This window comes from Balaenoptera borealis (assembly GCF_965194805.1).
Source record: "Balaenoptera borealis genome assembly, chromosome: 20".
In the NCBI taxonomy this organism is placed as follows: domain Eukaryota; kingdom Metazoa; phylum Chordata; class Mammalia; order Artiodactyla; family Balaenopteridae; genus Balaenoptera; species Balaenoptera borealis.
The window spans coordinates 48,600,004-48,624,659 of NC_138879.1; the positions used below are offsets into that span (position 1 = coordinate 48,600,004).

The 24,656-nt window shown below is 42.5% G+C and overlaps 3 protein-coding genes across 23 annotated transcripts in view; 2 read left to right on the plus strand and 1 right to left on the minus strand.

The window, feature by feature from the left end:
* The first annotated feature begins 27 nt into the window (after positions 1-27).
* On the plus strand, positions 28-13,670 carry SRR (serine racemase). 11 transcript variants are annotated; one of them, XM_082370774.1, is made up of 9 exons: positions 30-152; positions 2,896-2,982; positions 8,298-8,469; positions 9,909-10,035; positions 10,225-10,328; positions 11,848-11,967; positions 12,101-12,175; positions 12,781-12,990; positions 13,323-13,670. In XM_082370774.1, the coding sequence occupies exons 2-9, from the start codon at positions 2,954-2,956 to the stop codon at positions 13,518-13,520; spliced, it is 1,035 nt and encodes a 344-aa protein (XP_082226900.1). In that variant the 5' UTR covers positions 30-152; positions 2,896-2,953; the 3' UTR covers positions 13,521-13,670. The 11 variants fall into 11 exon arrangements, with proteins under 11 accessions (XP_082226892.1, XP_082226900.1, XP_082226890.1 ...); XM_082370764.1 differs by having other exon boundaries at positions 33-157; positions 962-2,982; XM_082370771.1 differs by having other exon boundaries at positions 33-152; positions 2,868-2,982.
* On the minus strand, positions 12,207-22,677 carry TSR1 (TSR1 ribosome maturation factor). Of its 3 annotated transcripts, XM_082370622.1 has the most exons (15): positions 22,443-22,677; positions 22,152-22,255; positions 21,609-21,828; positions 21,358-21,492; positions 20,561-20,985; positions 19,629-19,788; positions 19,041-19,198; positions 18,586-18,782; positions 17,667-17,829; positions 17,211-17,321; positions 16,338-16,470; positions 14,924-15,040; positions 14,365-14,505; positions 14,186-14,260; positions 12,207-14,060 (listed from the first exon to the last, which is right to left on the minus strand). In XM_082370622.1, the coding sequence occupies exons 1-15, from the start codon at positions 22,537-22,539 to the stop codon at positions 13,882-13,884; spliced, it is 2,415 nt and encodes an 804-aa protein (XP_082226748.1). In that variant the 5' UTR covers positions 22,540-22,677; the 3' UTR covers positions 12,207-13,881. The 3 variants fall into 3 exon arrangements, with proteins under 3 accessions (XP_082226748.1, XP_082226750.1, XP_082226749.1); XM_082370624.1 differs by lacking the exon at positions 21,358-21,492; XM_082370623.1 differs by lacking the exon at positions 14,924-15,040 and having other exon boundaries at positions 13,811-14,060.
* Positions 22,672-24,656, plus strand: part of SGSM2 (small G protein signaling modulator 2) — a 46,618-nt gene continuing 44,633 nt past the window's right edge. For 4 of the 9 annotated variants that reach the window (XR_014238152.1, XR_014238153.1, XM_082370550.1 and 1 more), the window contains exon 1: positions 22,903-23,954. Coding sequence is in view for 4 of the 9 variants with exons in the window: in XM_082370550.1 (XP_082226676.1) it covers positions 23,898-23,954 (57 nt within the window). In the remaining 5 variants the exon portion in view is untranslated. Of the gene's footprint in view, positions 22,778-22,901; positions 23,955-24,656 lie in introns of those variants that run through there. The other 5 variants (XR_014238149.1, XR_014238150.1, XR_014238151.1 and 2 more) reach the window with 3 other exon arrangements.

Consider the following 24,656-nt stretch of genomic DNA (forward strand, 5'->3'; position numbering starts at 1 on the left):
TGGCCGCACTGGGAGGAAAAGCGCCGAAAGCACGTTCGGTCGGGAAGAGGCGGGCCGCGAGCCTGGGCGGGGGCAGCCGGGCGCCGCGCGTGCGCAGAGGTGTGGCCGGGAAGGTGCGCTGAGGCGGGAGTTGGAGGCGCGGCGCCTGGGAGGTGAGGTGAGGTCTGACCCGGCCGAGCCAGGCCAGGCAAGGCGGGCGTTCGCTGCGGTGGCTGCTCTTGCTGCCGTGGTGGCCTTCGAGGACACCGGTACCAGCCTGGGGCTCGGGTTGACGGGGGCCTTCACCGTCCGGCCCTTTCCAGTCATCTTAGGCCAGGGTCTCTCGCCACAGGCCCGGACTAGTGCCCCAGGCTTTTACTCTGCGACCTTCAAGATCTTGTAGGGTAGTTAGTATTATGCCCCCTTTTTTTCTTTTTTTTTTCCTTTTTTTAAGATGAGGAAACTGAATCCCAGAGAACCGTAGCAAATTGCCCAGGGTGACACAATCGATAATTACCAGAGACTCAAAAGTCTTTTCCTTTATGGCAATCTACGTCCCAAACTTTGTGACTTTTTTTTTTTTTTAAATACAGTATAGATGGCTCTTGCTGAGGGAAGGGGTTGTGTGGAAATAAGTCAGGAGGTGTTATGAGTCGATTTGGGAATTTCTGTATCACTGTGGATTCTGGGAAAAATTACTTGACTTTCCTGGATCTCAGGTTGATTTTTTTTTTTTTTTTCATCTTTAAAATGTAACTGGATCTGAATACTGGTACTTTACCTGTTTGTTCATGAGCCCCGTGTTCAGAACTGTGGTGGAACTCCCTCCTCTTGCAAGGCCGCTTCCCTCCACCTCTTGCTCCTTCCCAGTCCCGCACAACCTATTGGACCTCTGCACCATCAAAGAATAGTTACCGATTATTCCTTAGACTGGGCCTAAAAGATTTAAACAGTCTCTGACAACTCATTCAATTCCTATTAGGTGGCAGACGCTTCGCCTCCACGAAGTTCTCAACAGATGGAGAAAGTCAATAGATAACAAAAGAAGAGGAGTGATTGGAGTGGTCAGAGCAAATGGCAATCTTTAAAACAGATATGAAAGAAATAGGAAAAAAATGTTTAAAACTAATTTGTTTTCATAGTGAAATTGACGAGGACATTGCAACAGTTTTTTCTTTAATGGAAAAATAATCTGAAGAAAACTTTCTTAGGAAAAACACCATTGACAAATTAATACAGCAGTATAAGTGAGCTGCAGATGAGATATGCCAAAAGTTAAACCAGCTCAAAAAATTTTATGAGAACTCAGAGGGAAAATATAATAGATAGAAACTATTGAGAGGTAAAGGTATGAGATATGGAGAATGGATCCAGAAAACTAATAATCAAATATGAGTCCAGAAGGTGATAACAGAACTGACTGAGGAGGAGCAATAATCAAATATATAATACAAGAAAATTTACTAAGTTGATGGAAAATTTGGATTTAAGACTTAAATTCAACCCTCAGATTTAAAGGGTTCATGAAATACCAGGTAGAAATAAGTGAAAAGACAACCATATTTAGACCTGTATCACAATGAAAGCTGAGTTTAAAGAATAAAAATACATGCTGATATATTCAAGATACATTGTTAATTTTTTAAGCCAATTGCAGAACAAGATATAGAGTATGGTTCTGTCTGAGTGCAGCAAAACCATTTGTTGCATATGTAAATTTCTATATAAATACATCAAAAAAGATGTGGACGATTACATACCAAACTTTTTTAAATTTAGGTTATCTTGGGAATTCCCTGACAGTCCAGTGGTTAGGACTCCAAGCTCTCACTGCCGAGGGCCCGGGTTCGATCCCTGGTTGGGGAACTAAGATCCCACAAGCTGCACAGCACGCCCAAATAAATAAATAAATAAGTAAAAAGAATGAAAATTAATAAGCTACGTATTCAACAAGGATAGAAAAAGAAAATAAAAATAGAGGAAGAAATAAAGATAAAATCAGAAATAATAAAGGAAAAAGAACAGCACTTGATAAATTGAAGCACTCATTCTTCAGAAATAGACATTAAAATAGACACATTTCTGGCAAAAAGTTTTGAAAATTCAAAAGACATCCTACCAAATGCTTCATAGGTAATGCAAACTTAGCTCATCAAATCTCTGATTTTCCCCTAAAATATTTGTTTCTTTGCCAGCCTTATATCTCAGTAAATTATACCACCATCTAAGTCAAAACCCAAGAGTTATCCTTGACACCTCCCTCTCCCTCAGTCCCCACATTCAATCCAATATCAGGATATGTCTCTTCTATATCTGTAGTGGTGACGTATGGAGTTCATCACCTCAACATTTTCCCCTTCCTTTTCTCTTGAAAACTGTCCCTTACTCTCACTCAGAAGTACTTTCTCTTTTCCTTTTTCTATTTCCTATTTTCCTTTCTTTCCTCTTTTACTCCCTTCATTTGCTTCTATTTTTCCCTCAGGTGCAGAGATTTGAGGCAGTCCTGCTGTTCAGTTCACATTATCATCAACAAGGACTTTCTCATTTTATCTTTTTTTCCTTCATTCCAATTCCCAGTCATGTTCCTTCCCTCTTCCTTCAGTAGCCACTCTAATGTGTTTGATACATGTCCTTGGATAGACATGTATCTTTGAATAATATAGAGTATTGTTTTGTATATGTATGTGTTTTAAATGTACATATTTGATATTATGTTATAGAAATCATTGTTTCTATTTCATGTTTCTGTAAATACTTGTATTGCATAGTATTGTCTTAAATGACCTCACACCCTTGGCCACTGGTCCTGGGCCTAGATGGGCCAATCAGCGTCCCTACCCAGAATTTTTTTAACTGAAACTAAGAAAAAAAAGAAAATCCCTCTCCAGTTTGGAAGCCGTAAAATGTAAAACACAGGAGCTGTCAGCAGCCATGTGTCCTGCCATACCGAACCAGCTGGTCTGCAGTGAAAAGAATGAAGCCGACATGCAGAAAGCAGCAGAGGTGAGAAACAATGAGAAAGTCCTGGAAAATCTCAAAGTCCCTAGTTCCAGTTGTTCCTGATGTGCCATGTTCCTGCCTTTCCCATGGTTCAACTCTTCCGTGGATTCCATGAGCCAGTAAATTCTCATCACCTCCCTCTTGTGCCTAAGCCAGTTCAAATTGGGGTTCTATCACTCGTAACCAAGAGGTCTAACTAATTATAATCTCCAAAATGTATGTGCGTGTGTGTTTTTTAACTGTGGTAAAATACACGTAACATGAAATATACCATCATGACCATTTTTAAGTGTACAGTTCAGTAGTGTTAAGTACATTCACATTGTTGTACAACCAATCTCCAGAACTCTTTTCATCTTGCAAAACTGAAACTATACCCATTGAACAACAACTTCCCATTGCCCCGTCCTCCCCACAGCCTCTTACAATCACCATTCTACTTTCTATGGATTTGACTACTCTAGGTACCTCACATAAGTGTAACCATATGGTATTCGTCTTTTTGTGACTGGCTTATTTCAACTGGCATAATATTCCCAGGATTCATCCATGTTATAGCACATGTCAGAATTTCCTTTTTTAAGGCTAAATAATATTTTGTTGTATGTATATATCACATTTTGTTTATCCATTTGTCTGTCGCTGGATACATGGGTTGCTTCCACCTTTTGGCTATTAAGAATAATGCTGCTATGAACATAGTTGTACAAATATGTCTTTGAGACCCTCATTGAATTCTTTTGGGTATATAACCAGAAGTGGAATTGCTGGACCATATGGTAATACTGTTTAATTTTTTGAGGAACTACCATACTGTTTTCCACAGCAACTGCACCATTTTACATTTCTACCAACAGTGCACAAGGACTCCGGTTTTTCTACATCCTGCCAACACCTGTTATTTTCCCAGTTTGGGGGTTTTTTAAATAGTAGCCATCCTAATAGGCATAAGGTGGTATCTCATTGTGGTTTTGATTTGCATTTCTCTAATGATTAGTGATGTTGAGCATCTTTTCATGTGTTTGTTGGCCCTTTGTATATCTTTTTTGGAGAAATGTCTATTCAAGTCCTTGGCCCATTTTTCCATGGGTTTGTTTTTCCAAAATGTATCTTGAATGATTATTTTTTTCTACCTCCACTTTCACCATCCAAGCCCCCCTGTTGTTTTTCGTGTGTATTACAACTCTAATACTTCATAACTGGATACCTTGATTCCACTCTTATCTCTTTCCTTTTCATTCATTGCAATGTAGCAAGTGATTTTCTGTAAATACGGATTCTAACATGTCACTTACCTGCTCAGAATTCTCCAATGGCATTTTTTAAAAAATTTTTATTGGAGTATAGTTGATTTACAATGTTGTGTCAGTTTCCACTGTACAGCAAAGTGAACTCTTTTTTAGATTCTTTCCCATATAGGTCATTACAGAGTATTGAGTAGCATTCTCTGCTATACAGTAGGTCCTTATTAGTTATCTATCTTATATATAGTGGTGTGTATATGTCAGTCCTGATCTCCCAATTTATCCCTCCCCGCCCCCTCCCCTGGTAACCACAAGTCCAATGGCATTTTATTGCTCTTAAAAAAAAATCCATGGACTTCCCTGGTGGTCCATTGGTTAAGATTCCACGCTTCCACTACCGGGGGCGTGGGTTCAATCCCTGGTCTGGGAAGTTCTGCATGCCGTGAGGTGCGGCCAAAAAAAACTTCCATGAGTCATGGTCCCTTATGATCTAGACTCTGCCAACTTCACTCTCCTTATCTCTTATCACATTTCCCATTGATCACATTTTCAGATACATTGACCTTTTAATTCCTGGAAAATGCCAATCTCTTTCCCTCCTTAAAGCCTTCACATAATATTATTATTCCCTCTATCTGAAACACTTTCCCCACTACTCTGCCCATTCATCTTTTATGTCATAATTTAATTTTACTTCTCAAGAAAAAAAAAACTAATTATTCACAAAATAATAAAAATTCACTTCTACATAGAGAGTCTTCATTGACCTCCTTCACTGATCTAAATAAGGCCTCCCACTATAGTATCCTATCATAATACACTTCCCTAAGTTAACACATCAATGTTTATAAATACATATTTAATTGGATTGTTTGTTAGACACCTCTCCAATACATTGTAATCTTTATGAGAGGAGGAACAAGTCTACTTTTCTAATACTATATCCCCAGATCAAACAGTATCTGACACAGAAGGTGCTCAAATTTGTTGAATGAATGAATACCACAGATATGAAAAATACTTAGAAATATTAATATGTACAGCTTTATACTAATAAATTTTAAATTAAGTGATTTTACAAAAAAAAATTACTTTAATTCAGGAGGAGATGGCAAATCCATATAAACCGGTAACTATGAAGTCATTGAATAAGTTACAAGAGGTACATTTTTAAGGTAAAGACAAATTAGCTTTATTTGCAGATAGCATGATTGTTTAGAGAATAAACTGTAAAACTATTAGATCTAACAGGATAATCTGGTAAAGTATCCTATTACATGATAAATATACAAAAATTATTAGCTTTCATATACATCATCAGTAAGCAGTTTAAAAATCTAATTTTAAAAATGCCTTATCTCAAAAGCAACAAAAATATACTTAGGCATAAATTTAATCAGATCTATACAGGGCATAAATAAATTATGATAACTTTACTAAGAAACCTAAAACAAAAAGACTTTACTAAATTAAAAGACACTCATGTTAATGGATGGGGAGACTCAGTATTTTTAAATGTCAATCATGCCCCCAATTCATTTGTAGATTGTACAGTGGAATTTCTGGCAACCTTGGTAAAGGATTTCTGAAATTCATTTGGAAGAATTGGTGTGTGAGAAAAGCCAATAAATTTTAGAAAGAGAAATCAGGGAAGAACGTATTAATACAATGAACAACTGGGAAAGGAATTGGCAGCCTGATCAATGGAACAAAATACTAAATCCAGAAAAGCCCCAAGCCTTAATAGATATTTAATTTTTTATAAATGTATTTCAAAGGAAAGGATGATTCAGTCAGTAAATGGTATGTTAAAGATTCACAAAAGAATTAGTGGCCAGTAAGTATACAGAAAAAATGTTCAGGGACTTCCCTGGTGGCGCAGTGGTTAAGAATCCGCCTGCCAATGCAGGGGACACAGGTTTGATCCCTGGTCCGGGAAGATCCCACATGCCGCAGAGCAACTAAGCCCGTGTGTTGCAACTACTGAGACTGTGCTCTAAAGCCCGTGAGCCACAACTACTGAAGCCCACATGCATAGAGCCCGTGCTCCACAACAAGAGAAGCCACTGCAATGAGAAGCTCGGGCACCGCAACGAAGGGTAGCCCCTGCTCGCCACCAACTAGAGAAAGCCCGAGTGCAGCAATGAAGATCCAACGCAGCCATAAATAAATAAATTTATATATAAAAAAAAAAAGAATGGATAGACAACAAGGTCCTACAGCACAGAGAACTATGCTAAATATCCTGTGATAAACCATAGTGGAAAAGAATATGAAAAAGAAGGTATGCATATATGTAACTGAATCGCTTTGCTGTACAGCAGAAATTAACACAACATTGTAAATCAACCTAACTTCAATAAAATAAAAAAAAGTTCAGTCACTATTAAAGAAATGTAAACTACTAGACATACTTCATTAAATTGAAAGATAAAAATGATACAGTAAGGGTGAAGGAAAATAGTCATTCCTTAGAAAGTGCTGTTGGAGTATAAATTGATATAATCTATAACTCTTCTGGAGACCCGTTTGGCAGTGGTATCAAAAGCCTTAGAAGTGTGTATGCCTTTTAATGTAAAATACCACTGGTGGAATCTACTCAAAGCATGTATAGAGATAAACAGAGATCTTGCAACAAGGCTGTTCATTACATCATTATTTATCATAGCCAAAAAAAAAAAGGAAATCTAAATGTTCAACAACAGAGTTATCTAAAACTATGGTATTTTTGTAAAAAGAAGTACTAGTAAGTCATTTCACTAGAAATCACATAGTGATTTCCCTGGCAGTCCAATGGTTAAGACTTCGCCTTCCAATGCGGGGGATGCAGGTTCAATCCCTGGTCAGGGAGCTAAGATACCACGTGCCTCGCGGCCAAAAAAAACAAAACATAAAAAACAGAAGCAATATTATAACGAATTCAATAAAGACTTTAAAAAATGTTCCACATCAAATAAAATAAAAATAAAAAGTCACATAAATATATCTATTGATAAGCAAAGATTCATAGATATATTGTCTGAAAAAAGCAAGTTAACAAACCTGTCAAAAAAGTTTTGTCTGCATATGTATGTGGGCCTGGAAAGAGAGACAACAGAGCTTCGATAGCAATTGTCTTTGGAGAGGAAAGCAGATTAAATTGTTTTGCTATTGAACATACATTACCTTTGTTAATAAGGAAAAATAAAGAGAAACTTCATGTTTAAACACTACAGTAAATATAGTAAAAAGTGGAAGCATAATACAGTTACTGAAAATTATAATTATGAAAACTTTGAAGAATGAACCAAATGGAAAAGGAGTAAAAATGTTATTTATGGTTTGATTTTAACTGTCATATATGTATATTGAAAAAACAGAAGGAAACATAGTGAACATAATTTATTAAGATGGTAGGATTGTAGGCAATTTTTCTCCTTGGTAAATTGTGAAATATTTTTTTTAAATAAAAATTTGTAGCAGATTTTGAACCCAGTTTACTCAAGCTTCACAATCATGAAAATGTAGAGACCAGCGGCAGTGCCAAGAGATGGATGGTAGGGGCGAGGGCTGAGCTTTAAGCCTTCCATAATCATCACCAGTTATCTCCTATGAGGTTTCAACAGAGCAAACTTATACACCAAGAAACTCAGCTTCAAGAGAAGTTCCCTTATGCAGAGATTCTGGACCCCAGTAATGGAGACAGTCCCCACATTAACACCACAGGCCCTGAGTCTATTTTCCTATGTTATGCATTTTCTTTTTTTTTTTCTTAAGATTTTTGTTTGGTTGTTTTTTGGGTTTTTTGTTTTAGTTTAAGGTTCACAGCAAAATTGATGGGAACTGAAATTTGCCATATACTCCCGGCCCCCACACGTGTATAGCCTCCCCCATTATCAGCATCCCCCACCAGAGTGGTATATTTGTTACAGCTGAACCTACATTGACATGCCATTAGCACCAAAGTCCATAGTTTACATTATGGTTCACTCTTGGTGGTGTACATTCCATGGGTCTGTGTTATGCATTTTCAAAATCTTCATTAAACACGTTGTCTAGGCTTGCTTTAACCCCTCTCTTATTCCTGGGTTTCAGAACCATGTGTGATCAGTACTGCATCTCCTTTGCTGATGTTGAAAAAGCACATATCAACATTCGAAATTTTATCCACCTCACACCAGTGCTAACAAGCTCCATTTTGAATCAAGTAACAGGGCGTAATCTTTTCTTCAAATGTGAACTCTTCCAGAAAACTGGATCTTTTAAGGTAACAATCCCTTTTGATAGTGTATCATGTTTTTTTTCAAGCCACTTTGATTCTCTTGACCACCCAGTGAGGTAGGTACAATTAATATCTTTTTACAGCTAAAGAAAGGGTTGTAGAAATTTTCCTTTGCTCAAGTCCTGGTTACTTAGCAGCATGGCATTGACAAGAGCCACTTTTACACAATCTCAAAATTCCGTATAATTAAGGTGATCACATATAATTTACTATCCAAACTAGGACATGTTTGAGAATGAAAAGGGGGAACTTGTAACGATTAAACCGAGACCACAGTCATCAACCTGGACACGTGTGATCACCCTGTATATAGCCAAGTTTAAGCATTCACTTTGTCAACTTACTATTTGTTTATACCTTATTATGAATATAAATGATCTAACCCTAGCTCAACCCTCATATAACAGGACATTTTTCTACAAAATACATCAGTGCCTCTCCTATGCATACAGATAGATTTCTATGCTGATTTGTTACCAGAATTTTCTGACCGTTAGTTGAACTTTAAGATCCATTCAGGTAAAAATCTGAAAAGCTGCATTTTGCACTGTGCCTAACAGGTATTGTTAGTACCCATTAAGTGGTAGCTTTAGGATTTCAGGAATTTACCTTTTTCCATACCCATTAACTGAGAACTTTTATTTTAAACAAACAAAAACTTCTCCATTCTCTTTTGCCCTTTGCTTCTGCCATGGTTTATTTTTCATTCATCACACATCAAGCACTTATTTTCACTAACTATACTAGGTGTATGTACACTAGGCCTTGCCCCGTATCCATACTTGCAGGGGAAGACAAAATAGGTTGATGACAAGTGTCTTAAAAGAGATACAAACAAGGGCCATGGAAACGAATGAAGTACCTAATTTTGCCTGGGAGAACAAGGAGGTTGAACCAGGTGTTGTTTGATCCAAGTTTTATAGGATGAGTACTTTTAGCCAGACCAGGGAGTGGGGGAAAAGAACTACAGGTAGAGGCATCAGCATGCCAAGAGGTACAGAGTTGTGAGCTAACCTGGTAGGATGGAAACTAGAGGCAATTTAGGATGGCTACAATGGTAGAGGTAGATATGTTTAGAAAGGCTGCAGCTTGTAAGGGATTTGTACTTTTCTTACAAAAATAGGCAATCAATGAAAAAGGTAACGTTTGTTTTTTAAAAGCTCACTTTCCTAATCTAGTGGAACTATTAGGTGAGAATAATCCTTGAGGCAGGATCAGCTGAGATTTGGTGATACCAAATTGAGAAATGAGGCCTCACCAAGGTAGTGGCCAAGATGAACATGAGATATTTAGGAGATAGACTCAGTAAGATTTAGTCATGGAGTGGATGTGCAGTATTAGAAAAGAAAAATGTAAAAAAGCTCCTTGGTTTTTTGAAAAGAATTTTTAATCAAATATATTAATTCACCATCCCTCTTTTCCAGATTCGTGGTGCCCTTAATGCAATCAGAGGCTTGATTTCTGCCACTTCAGAAGAGAAGCCCAAAGCTGTTGTTACTCACAGCAGTGGAAACCATGGCCAGGCTCTCTCCTATGCTGCCAAATTGCAAGGTACTTGATTAATTTCGCAGGGTACTGGGTAGGCTCATCACAGAGGACTGGAAAAGTAGCCTTAACTTTCAGTGAGGTTGGTGATAGCTGTGGGAATAAATTTCCAAGTCCCTGATTACAAGCAAACTGAACATAAATTTCTATCCTAAATTCTGATTTGTACTAACTAAACATGCTTCTCCCTCCCAGGGATTCCTGCTTATATTGTAGTGCCCGAAACAGCTCCCAACTGTAAAAAATTGGCGATACAAGGCTATGGAGCCTCTATAGTATACAGTGAACAGAGCGACGAGGTAAGGAAGAGAGCAATGTTCAGTACCACCTTAACAGCTTTCATAGTAAAATGAAACTTCTCTTCCTACCTTACTGGCTGCAGCTTCTGTCTCCTTTGTTGTTTCTCTAAGTGTTGGCACGCACGACCTTTTCTCTACCTACACTCACTCAGATGATCTCATTAGTCTCATAGTTTAAAATATCACCTACACTCTAACTGCAGCCCTGAACTTTGCTCTTAACCAGGACTTGTACATTCCCACTTGGGTGCCTTAATAGGCATCTCAACCTTACTGTCTAAAACCAAACTCCTCATCTTAATACTGTTCCACCTCCAGTCTTCCCCATCTCAGTAAATGGCAATTTTTATCCTTCATTATCCTCAAAACGTGGAGTCATCTTTGATAACTCTGATACCCCACATCCAAATCTTAGTCCTACTTTCAAAACATTTCCGTAATCCAACTACTTCTTTTTTTTTTAATTAATTAATTTTTGGCTGCGTTGGGTCTTTGTGGCTGCGCGCGGGCTTTCTCTAGTTGCGGCGAGCGGGGGCTACTCTTCGTTGCGGTGCGCAGGCTTCTCATTGTGGTGGCTTCTCTTGTTGCGGAGCACGGGCTCTAGGCGCGCGGGCTTCAGTAGTTGTGGCTCGCAGGCTCCAGAGAGCAGTCTTTTTTTTTTTTTTTTTTCAGAGAGCAGTCTTAGTAGTTGTGGTGCACTGGCTTAGTTGCTCTGTGGCATGTGGGATCTTCCCAGACCAGGGCTCGAACCCGTGTCCCCTGCATTGGCAGGCGGATTCTTAACCACTGCGCCACCAGAGAAGCCCAATCCAACTACGTCTAACAGCCTCTACCATCACCACCCTGATTCAAACCAGTTAGTCCTCACCTAGATTCAGTAGCCTCCTAATTGGTCTCTGCTTCCACCCTTGCCCCACGAGTCTTGTTTCCAAAAGAGCAACGAGAGCTATCCATTTAGTAAGTCAGAATTTGTCTGTCAGCCCAAAATCCTCCAGTGGTTTCCCATCTCATACACAGTGGAAACCAAAGTTCTTGCAATCATCTATGGCCCAGATGAACTGGCCCATTACTATTTTTCTGACTTCATCTCCCACTATTACTCTCCTCCAAACACTCCACACCAACCACACTTAGTTTCTCAGAAAGCCAAGCACTCCTCTCTGTAGTCTTTGTACTTGCTGTTACTCTTTCCCTGGAATATTCTGGAGATACACAGGACTTGATCAAATCTATTAAAATGTCACTTTACCAGTGGCCCTTCCTGAGCACCCTATATAAAATAAATTCATTTTTCTCCAAAGCATTTAGACATACCATATATTTACTTATATCCCACCCCTCCTCACATTAGAACATAACTCCACTGAGTGCAGGGACTGTTTTGTTCAGTTATATCCCCAGTGCCAAAACAAATTCTGAAAAAAGTAGATGGCAAATAAAGTGTTAAATGACTGAATCTAACTTGTTGGGAACTCTATCAAATACAAATAAAGTAAGCTAAATTAATGTACTCTTTCAGTCCAGAGAAAATGTTACAAAAAGAATTGTGGAAGAAACAAAAGGCATCATGGTACATCCCAACCAGGAGCCTGCAGTGATAGCTGGGCAAGGGACAATTGCCATGGAAGTCCTAAACCAGGTAAAAGCTTAGTTAGTTCTTATTTAGCTACTTACTGGTAATGCTGTTTGGCCGTAGAACCAATTATTTTATATGTACATATAAAACTGATTATTAATAGACCTATTTATACTTTATATTCTTTTCACTACAGGTTCCCTTGGTAGATGCACTGGTGGTACCTGTAGGAGGAGGAGGAATGGTTGCTGGAATAGCAATTACAGTTAAGGTAAGAAAACAGCTTCTGGAGGACTCCCCACTTCAGGCATAGAAGAGTTTATTTTACATCATAGTACATTGTGAATACTTGCTCAACATTCCCCCAAATTGCCATTCCTTCTAATCATCCCTTGGCACTTGACATAGAAGGCCCTTCTCTTCATCACTACCCTTTTTTCTTTTTTTTTGGCCGCGCGGCACGTGGAATCCTAGTTCCCAGTTACTGAACCTGTGCCCCCTGCCGTGGAAACGTGGAGTCTTAACCACTGGACTGCCAGGGAAGTCCCTCACTACCCTTTTCTTAATGAAAACTTTCAGCACAAAAGCCATTACAATGAGTGGCACCCTCACAGTCCTCTGAATTCCATCTCACCAACCTACTATCCAAGTCAGTGGCTACTCTTTTCCCAAGTTACCAGCAGAACCAGCTGTGATCTAGGCAACCGAGGCCAGAGTGGAAAATGATTTCAAGTGCTTAAAGGCCTTATTTCCATTACATCGATTAAAAGAAAGCCTCTTGGGCAGAAATATGTTAACTGTACTAATCATTTTACTGCAAGCATGCAGGCAAAATGCTGTGGCTAGTTGTAAGCTATCTAATATTCCTCTTCCTAGGCTCTGAGACCTAGTGTCAAGGTATATGCTGCTGAACCCTTGAATGCAAATGACTGCTACCAGTCCAAACTGAAAGGGGAACTGACCCCCAATCCCTATCCTCCAGAAACCATAGCAGATGGTGTCAGATCCAGCATTGGCTTAAACACCTGGCCTATTATAAGGGACCTCGTGGATGACGTCTTCACTGTCACAGAGGATGAAATTAAGGTGAGGCCCCAAGAGGAAAGGAAATAACAAAAGAATGGAGCAACTTCTTAGGCAAAACACCCTCCTGTTGTAAGTAGCAACTCACACACTAGGGACTCAACTAGGTGATTTCATGACATGTAGGAGGGTGCCCTAGATGTATTAAGACCGTAGAAGCAGAGTCAGAATGAAAAAAGCCCTGCCCTTCATTGGCAAGCACAAACATATAGCAATAGGAAAATTCAGACGGGGCTTATTATATCCCCATCTGGCCTTTAATTATAAAGGCCAACCAACTAGGCTCTTTCCCCTTTTCCCATTTCACTAATTCTTACTCCCTTCTATACCAACAGTATGCAACCCAGCTGGTGTGGGAGAGGATGAAATTGCTTATTGAACCTACAGCTGGTGTTGGAGTGGCCGCTGTGCTGTCTCAGCATTTTCAAACAGTTTCCGCAGAAGTAAAGAACATTTGTATTGTGCTCAGTGGTGGAAATGTAGACTTAACTTCCCTAACTTGGGTGAAGCAGGCTGAAAAGCCAGCTCTTTAGCAATCTGTTTCTGTTTAATATGTGCAAAAGGAAGAAAAGGGATTCAGTGTCTAGACACTTGGAAATTTTGTCTCCTGGTCATTGTCAACTTCCTATCTTCCCCTCTTAAAGAGCTTTCAAAATCCTAATAGAGAATGTATATTTCAGTAAGTTTTAATAGTTTTTTGGACTAAGTTGCAATAGAAAAACATCCATACTTAACTGAGATACCTTGTCAAGGCCAAGAAAAGTCTTCTGCTAAAAGGAGCAGGAGACCTTAATTAGGCTTAAGTAGAAAACATAAACTGCCCAATCACAACCTACAGGCTCCCAACCCTAGAGTGCTAACTAGTAGCAATGAGACAGAATCCCACTGAATCCATTATTCCATGTCCATTTCAGGCACTGTTGAAGAAATCTCACTTTTCACCCAAGGTACTGGTTCTGGTACATATGGATCATAAGTCCATTTGGGGAAAACTCTTTTATAGAGGTTCATCAGTACTGTGTCCTGAGATTTTAGCTTCCCATCAAAACTGCACTTCATGTGGCCATGAGTACCTACAAAGAAAACAGCACGAGTTGGTCAAATTTAATAGGAAATTTTAAAGCAGTGGTCTAACCCAATAGTCATTTAGTAGCCCTGGGGAAATCTAGACAAGATCCCAAATCCCACATTCTCTTACCTAAAGGCTCCTTGATGTGTCCCCTACGGCCCCACTTTGTTCTCAGTTCCACTGGTTTAAACCACAGCACATCCTCTTAGAATCAGACACACAGAAGACCAAGATGAAACATTTATCCATAATATATAAATCCAACCTTCATCCCACAAAGGCAATTGGATCCCATCCGTCACACCTACCTCTGTTGAAGAACATGTAACGCACCACTGCCATCTTAGTAAAAATTTTGAAAGGATGACCACTCAGAACAACTCTCTTGATGACCATTCTGTCTGGATCCACTGACAACAGATGGCCTGTGGCAATGAGGCTGTGCATTCCTAAGGGGCAAAAGCAGAGCAGCAGGAGTCCATAGGTCAAAGCCTTCATTTATTGTCCAGTCCATTTAAAGACCTACGCGAGATCTTAGGGAAACAAAATAGGGATGTACTATGCTGCCCCTCCTGGGTTCATGGCAAAGATCACTAAGTGATATTCCTGCTGAGCCTATCCTCAGAACCTACCCTAAATATAGCACTCTGAGCAGCCTCTACCAATTAGCTACGGTTTGCAAGCAAGATAAAACCCCATTTGTCATCCTTGCCTCAGACCCAATATGAGGCTGAGATTGGGATATTTTGAAAACCATCATTACCTTTTTTGTGCCATTTGGCCCCCAAATTTAAATACAGAAAGCAGTTAATCTTATTAAGGACCCACAGGCCTATTGGCCTATTCACCTCTGTGAACTCAACTTACCATTGCTGTTCTGTTTGAAAAGCATCACAGATGCAGGAGGAAAAGTGATAGGGGCATATACTGTCACCACCAGGGCCAAGTCAGCAGTCAGGAATCTCTGAAATTTATGTTTATCCGCTGCCATAAAGGTTAAAAAAATAAAAACCAAAAAATATTTTGAGAAACAATAGGTAATCCAGAGGTCTGTGAAAAGCGGTATCACTGCAACTCTTAAACCTAAGGCAACTAGTGTTTCTTTATCCCACTAGTCCTCCAAACATTTTCTGGCCTCAATACAACTGAAAGATACAACCCAATCCTATCAGTGATTTTTCAACTGGAGGTAGAATCTTGGAGCTTAAACTATATTTTGGGGTTGGAAAAAGTTCTCCAGGTGATTCTGATACACATCACCCCCTACCTCATTTGAGAATTAGTGCTTTACAAAAAAACACTCCACTAATTCAACAGCTCTTAGTCTTGAGCAAGGATTGGCAAACATTTTCTGTAAATGGTCAGATAGTAAATATTTTAGGCTTTGTGGCCATATAGACTCTGTTCCAACTACTCAACTCTCACTGTAGCACAAAAACAGCCACAGACATTTTTAAAAAATTAAACAAAAAAGCACAACTGTGTTCCAACAAAACTTTACTTAACAAAACAAGCAGTGGGACAGATTTGGCCCAAGGGCCAAACTTTACTAATCTCTTCTTGAGGACTATCTAGATCTTGTCTTTACCTTCAACGAAACCCTCCCTCCTTTTTAATACTGAATGTTATAGGGAAACACAATATTTTAAGGGAACGAGAAATTAATCCTTCATTTAGACAGCATGGCTGGTGAGAAAAGAAATTATCCAGAGCATCCATTAATGCTGCCTTTATCACCTTCCTCCAGCCATTGCTGAGAGTTGAGAGTGTAGGTAATGTTCAGAAGCCCCCAAGTTAATGCAAACATCTTCTCACTCCTAATACCTAAGAGCACAATCGTTTTTTGTCATAAAAGTATTCCTGGTCACCACTCTCTAAATTCTCATGCAGTCTCAACATCTCAGAAGCCACGCACTCTGCTTTATCCAACTGAGGGCCACCCCTAGCCTTCACCCACACGGCCACTGGCACAACAGATGCCAAGGGTTCCATGACACATCATCTCTAGAAAGCAGCCAACTCCTATCCAAAACCTCCTCTGCAGCAAATACTCATGGCAAAGAAGCCTCAGCACCACACAGAGGTTGCATCACTGGGATGCTTCAGACAGGTTCAGACACTTTGAATGGAAACATCATTGGCTCCTAAACCAGAGTACTGAAAATACCTCTAACCCAGAGACTGAGAGTTTGAAATGGTGTATTCTGCACCTCTCCCCAAATCTCAGTCCCCTAAAAGACAGTAAGATGGACAAGAACCCAGAAGCTTCCCTACTGCTTACCTGCAGTGTGCTGAGAGAATAAAGGTGAGGCTCGGAAGCGCCTGAATCCACAGTGGAAGATCAGCTGCTCTTTAGCTTTCACAGGTTCAGTGTTGCCAGGGTGCCGGCTCACCACCATATTAAGTACTGACATCTGGGGACCAAATAGAAAAACAGAACTTCACATCAGGAATAGAATAGCCTAACCTGCAAGAAGGCAAACCAAACCAGCAGATTAGATTCACTCTAAGAACTGACAATACTAATTTATGGTGGAGTGTAGATGAAGAGACACAAATTCACCTTTTACCTTCACCAACAACTGGCATTCAAATAGAAAATATGCTGGTTTTCAGAGCTTTCATGTCCCTGCTACACTAGGTGACCTTCCCATGTCTAACATGCAAGAGCTCAACATCTGCCACAAAATCAGTGCCTACAAGTCACTCACTCATCACACACCTCTAAACCACACTCATTCAAGACCCTTCTTGCCTCAACCCTTACTCACAGTGACCAAAAGGCCAGAGCTCTCACATACACCCCAACCTACATGACTGCTGGCCACCAAGAGAAAAAAGATTTATACCTTGGCACTAACCCTGTTTATTTTTATGGATGCCAACCCTTTGTTAAAGTGTGACCTGACAAACGTACGTATCTCAGAGAAGTCTCAGAACCACACAGAGATCACGTCACTGAGGTGTATCAGACAGGTTCAGACATGTTGGGTAAAACCATCATCGACTTCTCTGTCATCCTCTCTGACTTCTAATCATAAAGGCAGACTTTTGCATCCCAATGAGCAAAATGTGTCACATAAAACTTTAGACTGCCAGACAAAACTGGTTGGAAAGTGTCATAACTCCCATTTCCCACAAGACGCTAACTCACCTTCTGTTCATGAGGCAGTAAAGAAAATGCAATCAAGGGTGCACCTCGCTTGAAGTGTTCAACCACTGAGACAGGGACTTCAGAGACATGAAGTGTGACATACCAGCCAACCTGCCAGAAGAAAGCAGAAAACAATCATGCAATTACCCTTAAGGTCTCAATAATGATGAAGCATTTCTCCAAATATGTTAAAAAGTCTCTCAGACTACCATAAAGCCAATCCTCACCCTTCAAGACTGCCTTTCACAGATGCCTCAACTACCTAGATTAAGCTTTTTCAGTTAACATCTCTGATACCTCTTTGTTCCCAATATCACTCTTATCGGTGACTCAGTAGCTCCTCTAATTCAGCTGTAGGCAGCACAAAACTAAGGTAGTCATGCCAACAGAAGGAGTAGAGGGGGCACCTTGGCAAACAAAAACAAATTATAGGGATGCACAAAGGAAGGCAGATACCTCAGCTCCTTCAACCTCTTTTTCTTCAATCTCTTTAAAGATGCGTCTCCTAGTATTAATAAAGTTCTGAAACTGAAAGATCCGAGCATAATCTTGAGGGAGGTTTTCCTTAGGATCCCATGGAGATGTCCGGAAGCTCTTGAGGCCTCTGTATTTCTGAAATCTAGAATACAGAGGACATTTTAAAGAAATTAATAGTGAAATTTATATGGTGCTACTTAACCGTTTCACTCAACTCACTTCTAAAATGGCTAAGGCTTAAAAAGAAGAAAAAAAAAGAAAAAAACACAAAATTTTTTTTTTAGTTTTTGAAAAATAAATAAGTAAATAAATAAAATGCCTAAGGCTTTACCTTAAAAGAACTCTCTCTCAAAATAACCTAACAGCTTAAATCAGAACCACACTCCAAAACAGCCTGAAACAAGTATTTCAGTACCAAACCCCAGCTTCTTAAAAGTATTTAGTGGCTCCCTGGTGCATATCAGGGAGCGGCTCTTTAACCTGACTAGCAACGTCCTGATAAAAGGCTTATCTCTCTAATATCCAGCATAAACTCTCTGGACTCACCTTTAGAGCAAACAGGATCATCTACATCTTCATTCTTTTATTCTCACTGTTCTACCCAAACTTCCCCAAATCTCCAAATGTTATATACTTTGAGTCTTAGCTCCAAAGGAAGCATTTGCTAATTAATCACAGCATTTCCTTCAGTAATGTACTATAACATTATTAGTCTGTACTACACAGTCTAGAACATGAACATTGTTTCCCATATGTCTGTCTTACCTTCCCATATAGTATTAGCCCTTCAGGAGCAAGAACAATGTATTTTTCTTCTTTTACATCACACTGACATAGTTCTGAGCCACGTAAGTTTTAAATAAAAACATACTGATTGATCTTAGACTTGTTGACTAACCGAATTCTAGCAGCCACGTCACGGGGCGTATCTACTTCATCTGGAAACATCTCTTCCAGTCTTTCTTGTTTATATTTCTCCAGCATTTTTCCCTCAGCCTCTTCATCCACTTTCTCATCATACAGATCATCACGCACGGACTCTCCTATAGTCACAGTTTCACATTCCTCCTCTTCTTCCTTTTCACTACCCTCATCCTATAGAACGAAGGATTACAATTTCAGAGGAAACCCACATCTCTACCCTAAAGGCCATCGAGCTAAAATAATTCTACTAGATACCTAGTCCAAACCAGTATCAATTCTAATAGAGACTAAGTTATAAAACACAGTCTCATTCCCGGCAACAAAGTCGTTCCTAAGAAACTGACCACACATACCCCTTAAGGTCAGGAATGCACCTTGCCTTGCATTTGGGGCTGTACATAGAAGTTGCCCAAGGGCCCATTTCCTTACCTGAGATTCCTCTTCCATAAAATCCTCATGTTCTATATCATCATACTCATCTCCTTCCCCACCACTTTCGCCATCCTCATCCAAAATCCATTCAGCTTGATAACTGGATGTTCCTTTGGGAACCTTCTTTACTACCTTGGAACTTTCCTTCAATAAGTCTGTAAAAGCCCAAATGAGTTAAGTAAATTATATACCTCCTTCCCTCCCCTATTACTTTGGGCATTCTCACATAGGCAAGATATTACATATTGCTACCAATACCAGGAACTCTGGCAGGAACTATAAATAGAACAGACTTCCCAATTTAATTCAGCTGCCTCAGAACTAGCAATACTTACACAGCTAAATAAGTCCTATAATAAATCAGAAGTTGTTTATCTGTTCATTAGGAAACAATAACGTAAGTAATTTTGAGAAACGAAATAAAGCTGTGTCCAATGTTTGCTTAGTGAAAACATATAGCCTTTGGAGGTAAGAGAAGACTTCCAAATACTTCCTCATCCTACTCTACCTTGTAAGGTCCTCACTGTGAGCAGCTAGACAAAACCCACAATTCTAGGCCAGAATTTCAAGTTTGCCAACACCAACCATTTGCTTCACTCAGCTCCTCCTCAGTGGGCCAGGTCTGTTCCCCCTCCATTGGATCTGGGATAACCTCTGTTTGCAAAGATTCTTGTCTGTCAGGGTCTGCCTTCATTAGGACCTTCAGGTCTTCCTCCATATCAGCTACAGCATCTGTAGCACAAATCTGAAAACCCAAACAGTTGATGGTCAATTAAATATTAGCCAAAAATCTACTAAATCTAACATAATAACCAGAAAGATCTAGAAATAACATAGTCCTCAAATAGAAGAATAGAAAGTGAAAACTTGTCAGAATTTTTCAAATGGTTCTATTTCCTACCATTCTAGGTCTATACCTCTGCTTGGCTCTTGAGACCTTTCATAATCTGGTCTCATGCCTACCTTTTTATTACATACCTTACTCCCATCAAGCTGTTATCTTCAGAGTTCAAAGAAATCCTCTGCTCCATCACTTTGCCTAGGTTCATGTTGTCTATTTGCTAGGATATTCTTCCATCTGTTTTCAACTCATAAATCACGTTCATCCTTCTCAACACCTAGCTCAAGTCTCATCTCTTCTGTGAAGCTTGCCAGTCTTCTTTCTCAACTTCCACTGCAGGTGTGCCCTCAACCACGCTTTCTTAATCTTTATTTCACAGGTCTTTGCCATTTTTTTCTTACCTAATTAAGTTGTCTAAGGAAAGAGACTACAACCTGTGTGCCTTCTATAAATTCAGAGTCAATTGCTATGCAAGGCATCTACAAAGTACTGGATAAGTATATGATATAGCAACTTATTTGTAGTTGACTACTGCCTTATTTCGAACTAGCCGTTACCTCCAGGGACTAGGATAGTTGTCCAAGTGTGCAGACAGACTACCCTCTCTGTAGTTCCCATCCTCTGCCAGCTTACACATGAATCTACAATACATAGTTTTTAAGAAGACCAATCTTACCTCCATTGCCATGCCTGGGTCCTTTGGGGACTTGATCACTCTAGGATTTAAAGGGAAAGGGTCCATAGGGGCATCTATCTGTTTCATCTGGAAATCACCATGTCCAATGATATGCAGCAAGCTATTTACATTCAGAGCCTGCCCACGAACATAGCCTGAGATCTTCAAGGTGCCCACCAAGTTATTCTCTTCACTAGGCACAAAGTCAGCAGCATGAGCAAATAGGTAGGCGTGCCGATCTCGAAAGGCAAGATGCCGTTGCTTTTGGTTAGCCAACTGCCTGAGCAGCATCCCTGCCTCCTGTTGAGTGTCTAACAGGAGGAGTTTGTCATCAGGAAAGCGCTTCTCCACTGCTTTACTTAGCTTCTTCCTGACATCTGTTTGTTTCTTCAGTGGGAAGCCCGAAACCCCCTGGACAGCTAATGCTGTGAACAAAAGAGAAAGGGTATCATGACTTGTTGCTTCACTATATGAAAATCCCCCCTGTGGCTCACAAACAAGCTAACAGTTCAGTTGTGAGCCCAGAGATCACTGGGAAACCCAACACTCAGCTACCCTAAAGAAATTTCACAATAAAACCAAAATTCATATTCTTCTTCTTTCTCTGGGCAATGGGCAGTCCAGAAATAAAAAGACATCTTGATAGGGAACTTGTAAACAATGGACCAAGTTAAGGCCATACATGTACAACCCTCCAATAGTATCAAGCATCAGACATAGTGTCTGGCAAATTGTAAGTGCAATATACATGCTAATTCACTTCCTTCCTTGGCCTCCAATACTCCCAACTCACTTACTATAAGTGGGAAGGCCCTGAGCAAAGAGGCAGGAAAGGCAGTAATCCCCAGTGCTATCCCAGCCTTCTAGTGGATCAAGGAGGAACAGGATGGTATCAGCCACTTTAGCCATGTCTAATACAGTGTGCAGATCCCCTGGAAATAGAAGACAGTCAGTAGGAAGAGGTGGTTGACATCAGCACATTATACTAAAAAAAATTACCACTAATACGCAAAACATAGTGATAGAAAATATTGTTGTATGCTCTAACCTGGCCTTGCAGATGTAAAAAACCACCGATGTTTCAAGCGGGGGCATAACAGCATAAAGCTATGGGTGCTTCCCCATTCATTCAAGTGTACTGTTCCAGTGTCCCTATCCTGAAGCAGTCGAAAGACCTCTGGCAGGGAAATCCTGTTGTGCAGGGGAACCACCAGTATCTGATGAGGAGGGCCATCCTTGCTGCCGAGCTGTCTCTTTTCTGCCAAAACCTGAGGAAAGAAAGGATCAGAGAACATCTCAATGTTTCAGTACTTTGTTTCGGTACTGCATTTCCACCAGTACAGATGCCCACCCCCACCCTCCAACCAGCATCTCTCTTGTAAAAGGTGTCATGTATGCCAAGGAGGCAGGCAGGAGCTAGGAACAAAGCAAAGAACGCTCTAGCATGAGTCTGGGCCAGCACGCCTGACACGTGCTCTAGGGTTACTCTCCATCCCTGGCCCCTTCCCAGGGTCACATTTTCTAGTTCGAGGCATTACCCGCCTAGAACGGTTGTGAAGCCACACCATTCCCCAATCCCCGGTCCTCTCACCGCCTCCTTCTTCTGCTTTCGGAGCTGACTGGCGCGATGCCTCTGGTCCACTTTGCTGAGATCTTTTCTCACCTTCTTGCTTAGGGTTTTCAGTGCTAGACGGCCTGGAGGGAGACCAGAAAGGGCTCTTGCGCAGGGCACTAGTAGGTCAAGAAAGGAGATCCCTCTCTGCTCTCCTCAGAGCCTTTGCGCGGGGTCCAGGCCGGAGTAGGTAGGAGCTCATTCTGGGCACGAAGAAAAGCAGTTAATATCGACTAAACATCCCTTCTTCCTCCAACCCTACCTTCTTACCCTTGCCGTCCCGCTGCGCGGATCCCCGACCCCGATGCCGCCCGCCTTTATGAGCTTTATTCTGCTGCTTAAGCGGGCCAGAGCGATGAGCCGCCATGCTGCCGCTCACGTGTACCAATTCGGCACTACTTCCGGGCCGAACCGAGCGCTTCCGGTCCCCGCCTTGGGGGCGTGTCCTCGCCCGGCGGGGCGAGGCTCCTCGCGTCCTCCCGCGAGGGTCGTTTCCACCCGCTTCAGAGAGCACGGCGCCCGTGTCTCCACAAACCCTGCTCGTAAACTTTTCCCAGGCGGTGGTCCGCTGTTGCGGGCTTTAAAACGCCGGATGTAGACTCGAGGTTTGGGCTTTCAGTCTCGGAGAGCTGTTTTGCTCCCTTGTATTTTTATTTTTTGCGCTATCAAGTTGCATGACTTAGGAAGAGTCTCCATTTGTGCGATAGAGGGCTAAGCCCCTCCTCTCACCTAGCTTTGTGCACACCGCTTCTCAGTTTGCAGCAGCAGGTGTTGTCACTTTGAGCAACCTTTTCTCGCCCTCAGTGCCCAGGTGGGGCTGCTTGAGTCTACAAGGCAAATCGTGCAGAAGGCGCTTATCTCATCTCCACAGGTTCCGTACAAGCTCCTGCTGGTCCCAGTCACTTCAAGCTGCGCCCCCACCTCCCACGTGGGTGCGTGAAGGGCCAGACGGGACGTGGCGACCCCTCGGGGGAGGGACGGCTGACCGTAACTCTCGCGCCCTTAGGGATAGCTGAGCCTCTGCAGACGGGGGCTGCTGCGCTCCCACTCCTCTTCCCAAAAGCTTTGCAACTGAGGGCGCCCGCATGGCAGGGGTGTTTGGAGAAACGATGGCGCTCCGCGGCCTTTCTCCCAGCCAGGGGACTAACACTGGCTTCCCCGTGGCCAGACTAGAGGCGCGGGGGCCCCGGCCCTTCCCGTCGGGAAAACGAGCGGGTAGGAATCAAGGGACGTCTAGCTGGATGGCGGCCAGCTTCGGCCCGAGCGACTCTCCCCTCAGTCACGGGGTGCCGGGCGCGCCTCGCCTCCCCGCCCGGCACTGGGCGCGGCGGGCTGCTAGCTCTCACAATGCAGGTTCGCGCCCTCGGGGCTGGAGAGGGCGCGTTGCCATGACAACGGCCGCCGTGGCGCGCGCCCGGGCACGGTACCCCCAGGTGCGCGCAGCCTTCCCCCCTCCCGATCCCCCCCAGTGGCTGAGCGCAACCCCCCCCGCCCCCGGCTGTGGGAAGGGGCCGGGCCAGCCTCCTGACGTCGGTGCGGGGCTCGGAAGATGGCTGCAGAGCCCAGCACCGGGCAGTGGCTGCGGCGGCGGCGGCGGGCGGGGAGCGCGGCGGGCGGGGGCTCCTCCTGGCGCTTGGGGCGCTGAGTCGAGAGGCGCGGAGGCAGCTAGGGCGCGTGGGGGCTTAGGCGGCCGCTGGGCACCACCTCCCCGTCAGCCGCCGCACGATGGGCAGCGCGGAGGACGCAGTCAAAGAGAAACTGCTGTGGAACGTGAAAAAGGAGGTAAAGTCGGGGTACGGACCCCCGGGGGCTCGCGTCCCTGTCCGCAAGGCCCAAGGGACAGAAAGATCTGCGCCCATTCCGGGGCGCGGGCGCTCGCGGGCCTTGGGCGGGGGCGGGGTCCTGGACTGGTTTGCGGTTCCCGCCCCACTCCCGGATCAGGGGGCAGCTCTCCTCGGCCCAAGGGGCTAGGCCGGCGCTTCAGGGTTTGTTTGCTCCGCGATCCCGCAGCTCCCCGCCCTGTGAAGGCAGCAGCTCTGGGAGACCGAGGTCGGGGGAGGGGTGGCAGCGATTTCTAGAGAACCCGAGCTGCCCATTCATTGCCCGCGCCGCCTGAGGAGGGGGCGGGGCCCCTCGCGGGCCTCCTAGAGCGCTAAATGGGTGACTTGGGGGCTTGGCTCCGGTTTGCCCTACACCGCATTCAGTTATCTTTCTGGGAACCGAGTCTCGGCTGCAGGAGGGTTCGCCGCACACCTCACTGCTTCTCACTCCACGCCCACCTCCCTACCCAGAGGCCAGGGGGTGTTTTGAGAATGGTTTTTAAGACTCAAGATTATTTTCCTCTTTTGAGGAGTCCCCCCGCCCACGTCAGAAAGAGAAAAAGTCCTTCTCTGTACTAATGTCCTTTACTTTGACCCTGCCCTAAAAGCCATTTCAATTTCATGGTGATGGGGGGGTTGTCCATATGACTCACCCGCAAACGAG

What these genes read in the sequence shown, in the direction of transcription:
- SRR (XM_082370774.1), top strand. Translation starts at nt 2,954, where the DNA reads ATGAAGCCGACATGCAGAAAGCAGCAGAG. An exon ending in ACATGCAGAAAGCAGCAGAG is followed by an intron (nt 2,983 to 8,297) that starts GTGAGAAACAAT and finishes CCTGGGTTTCAG; the next exon opens with AACCATGTGTGATCAGTACT. An exon ending in TCACAGAGGATGAAATTAAG is followed by an intron (nt 12,991 to 13,322) that starts GTGAGGCCCCAA and finishes CTATACCAACAG; the next exon opens with TATGCAACCCAGCTGGTGTG.
- TSR1 (XM_082370622.1), bottom strand. Translation starts at nt 22,539, where the DNA reads ATGGCGGCTCATCGCTCTGGCCCGCTTAAGCAGCAGAATAAAGCTCAT. An exon ending in ACCCAGGCATGGCAATGGAG is followed by an intron (nt 19,789 to 20,560) that starts GTAAGATTGGTC and finishes TTGGGTTTTCAG; the next exon opens with ATTTGTGCTACAGATGCTGT. An exon ending in ATTCTCTCAGCACACTGCAG is followed by an intron (nt 15,041 to 16,337) that starts GTAAGCAGTAGG and finishes CCTTTATGGCAG; the next exon opens with CGGATAAACATAAATTTCAG.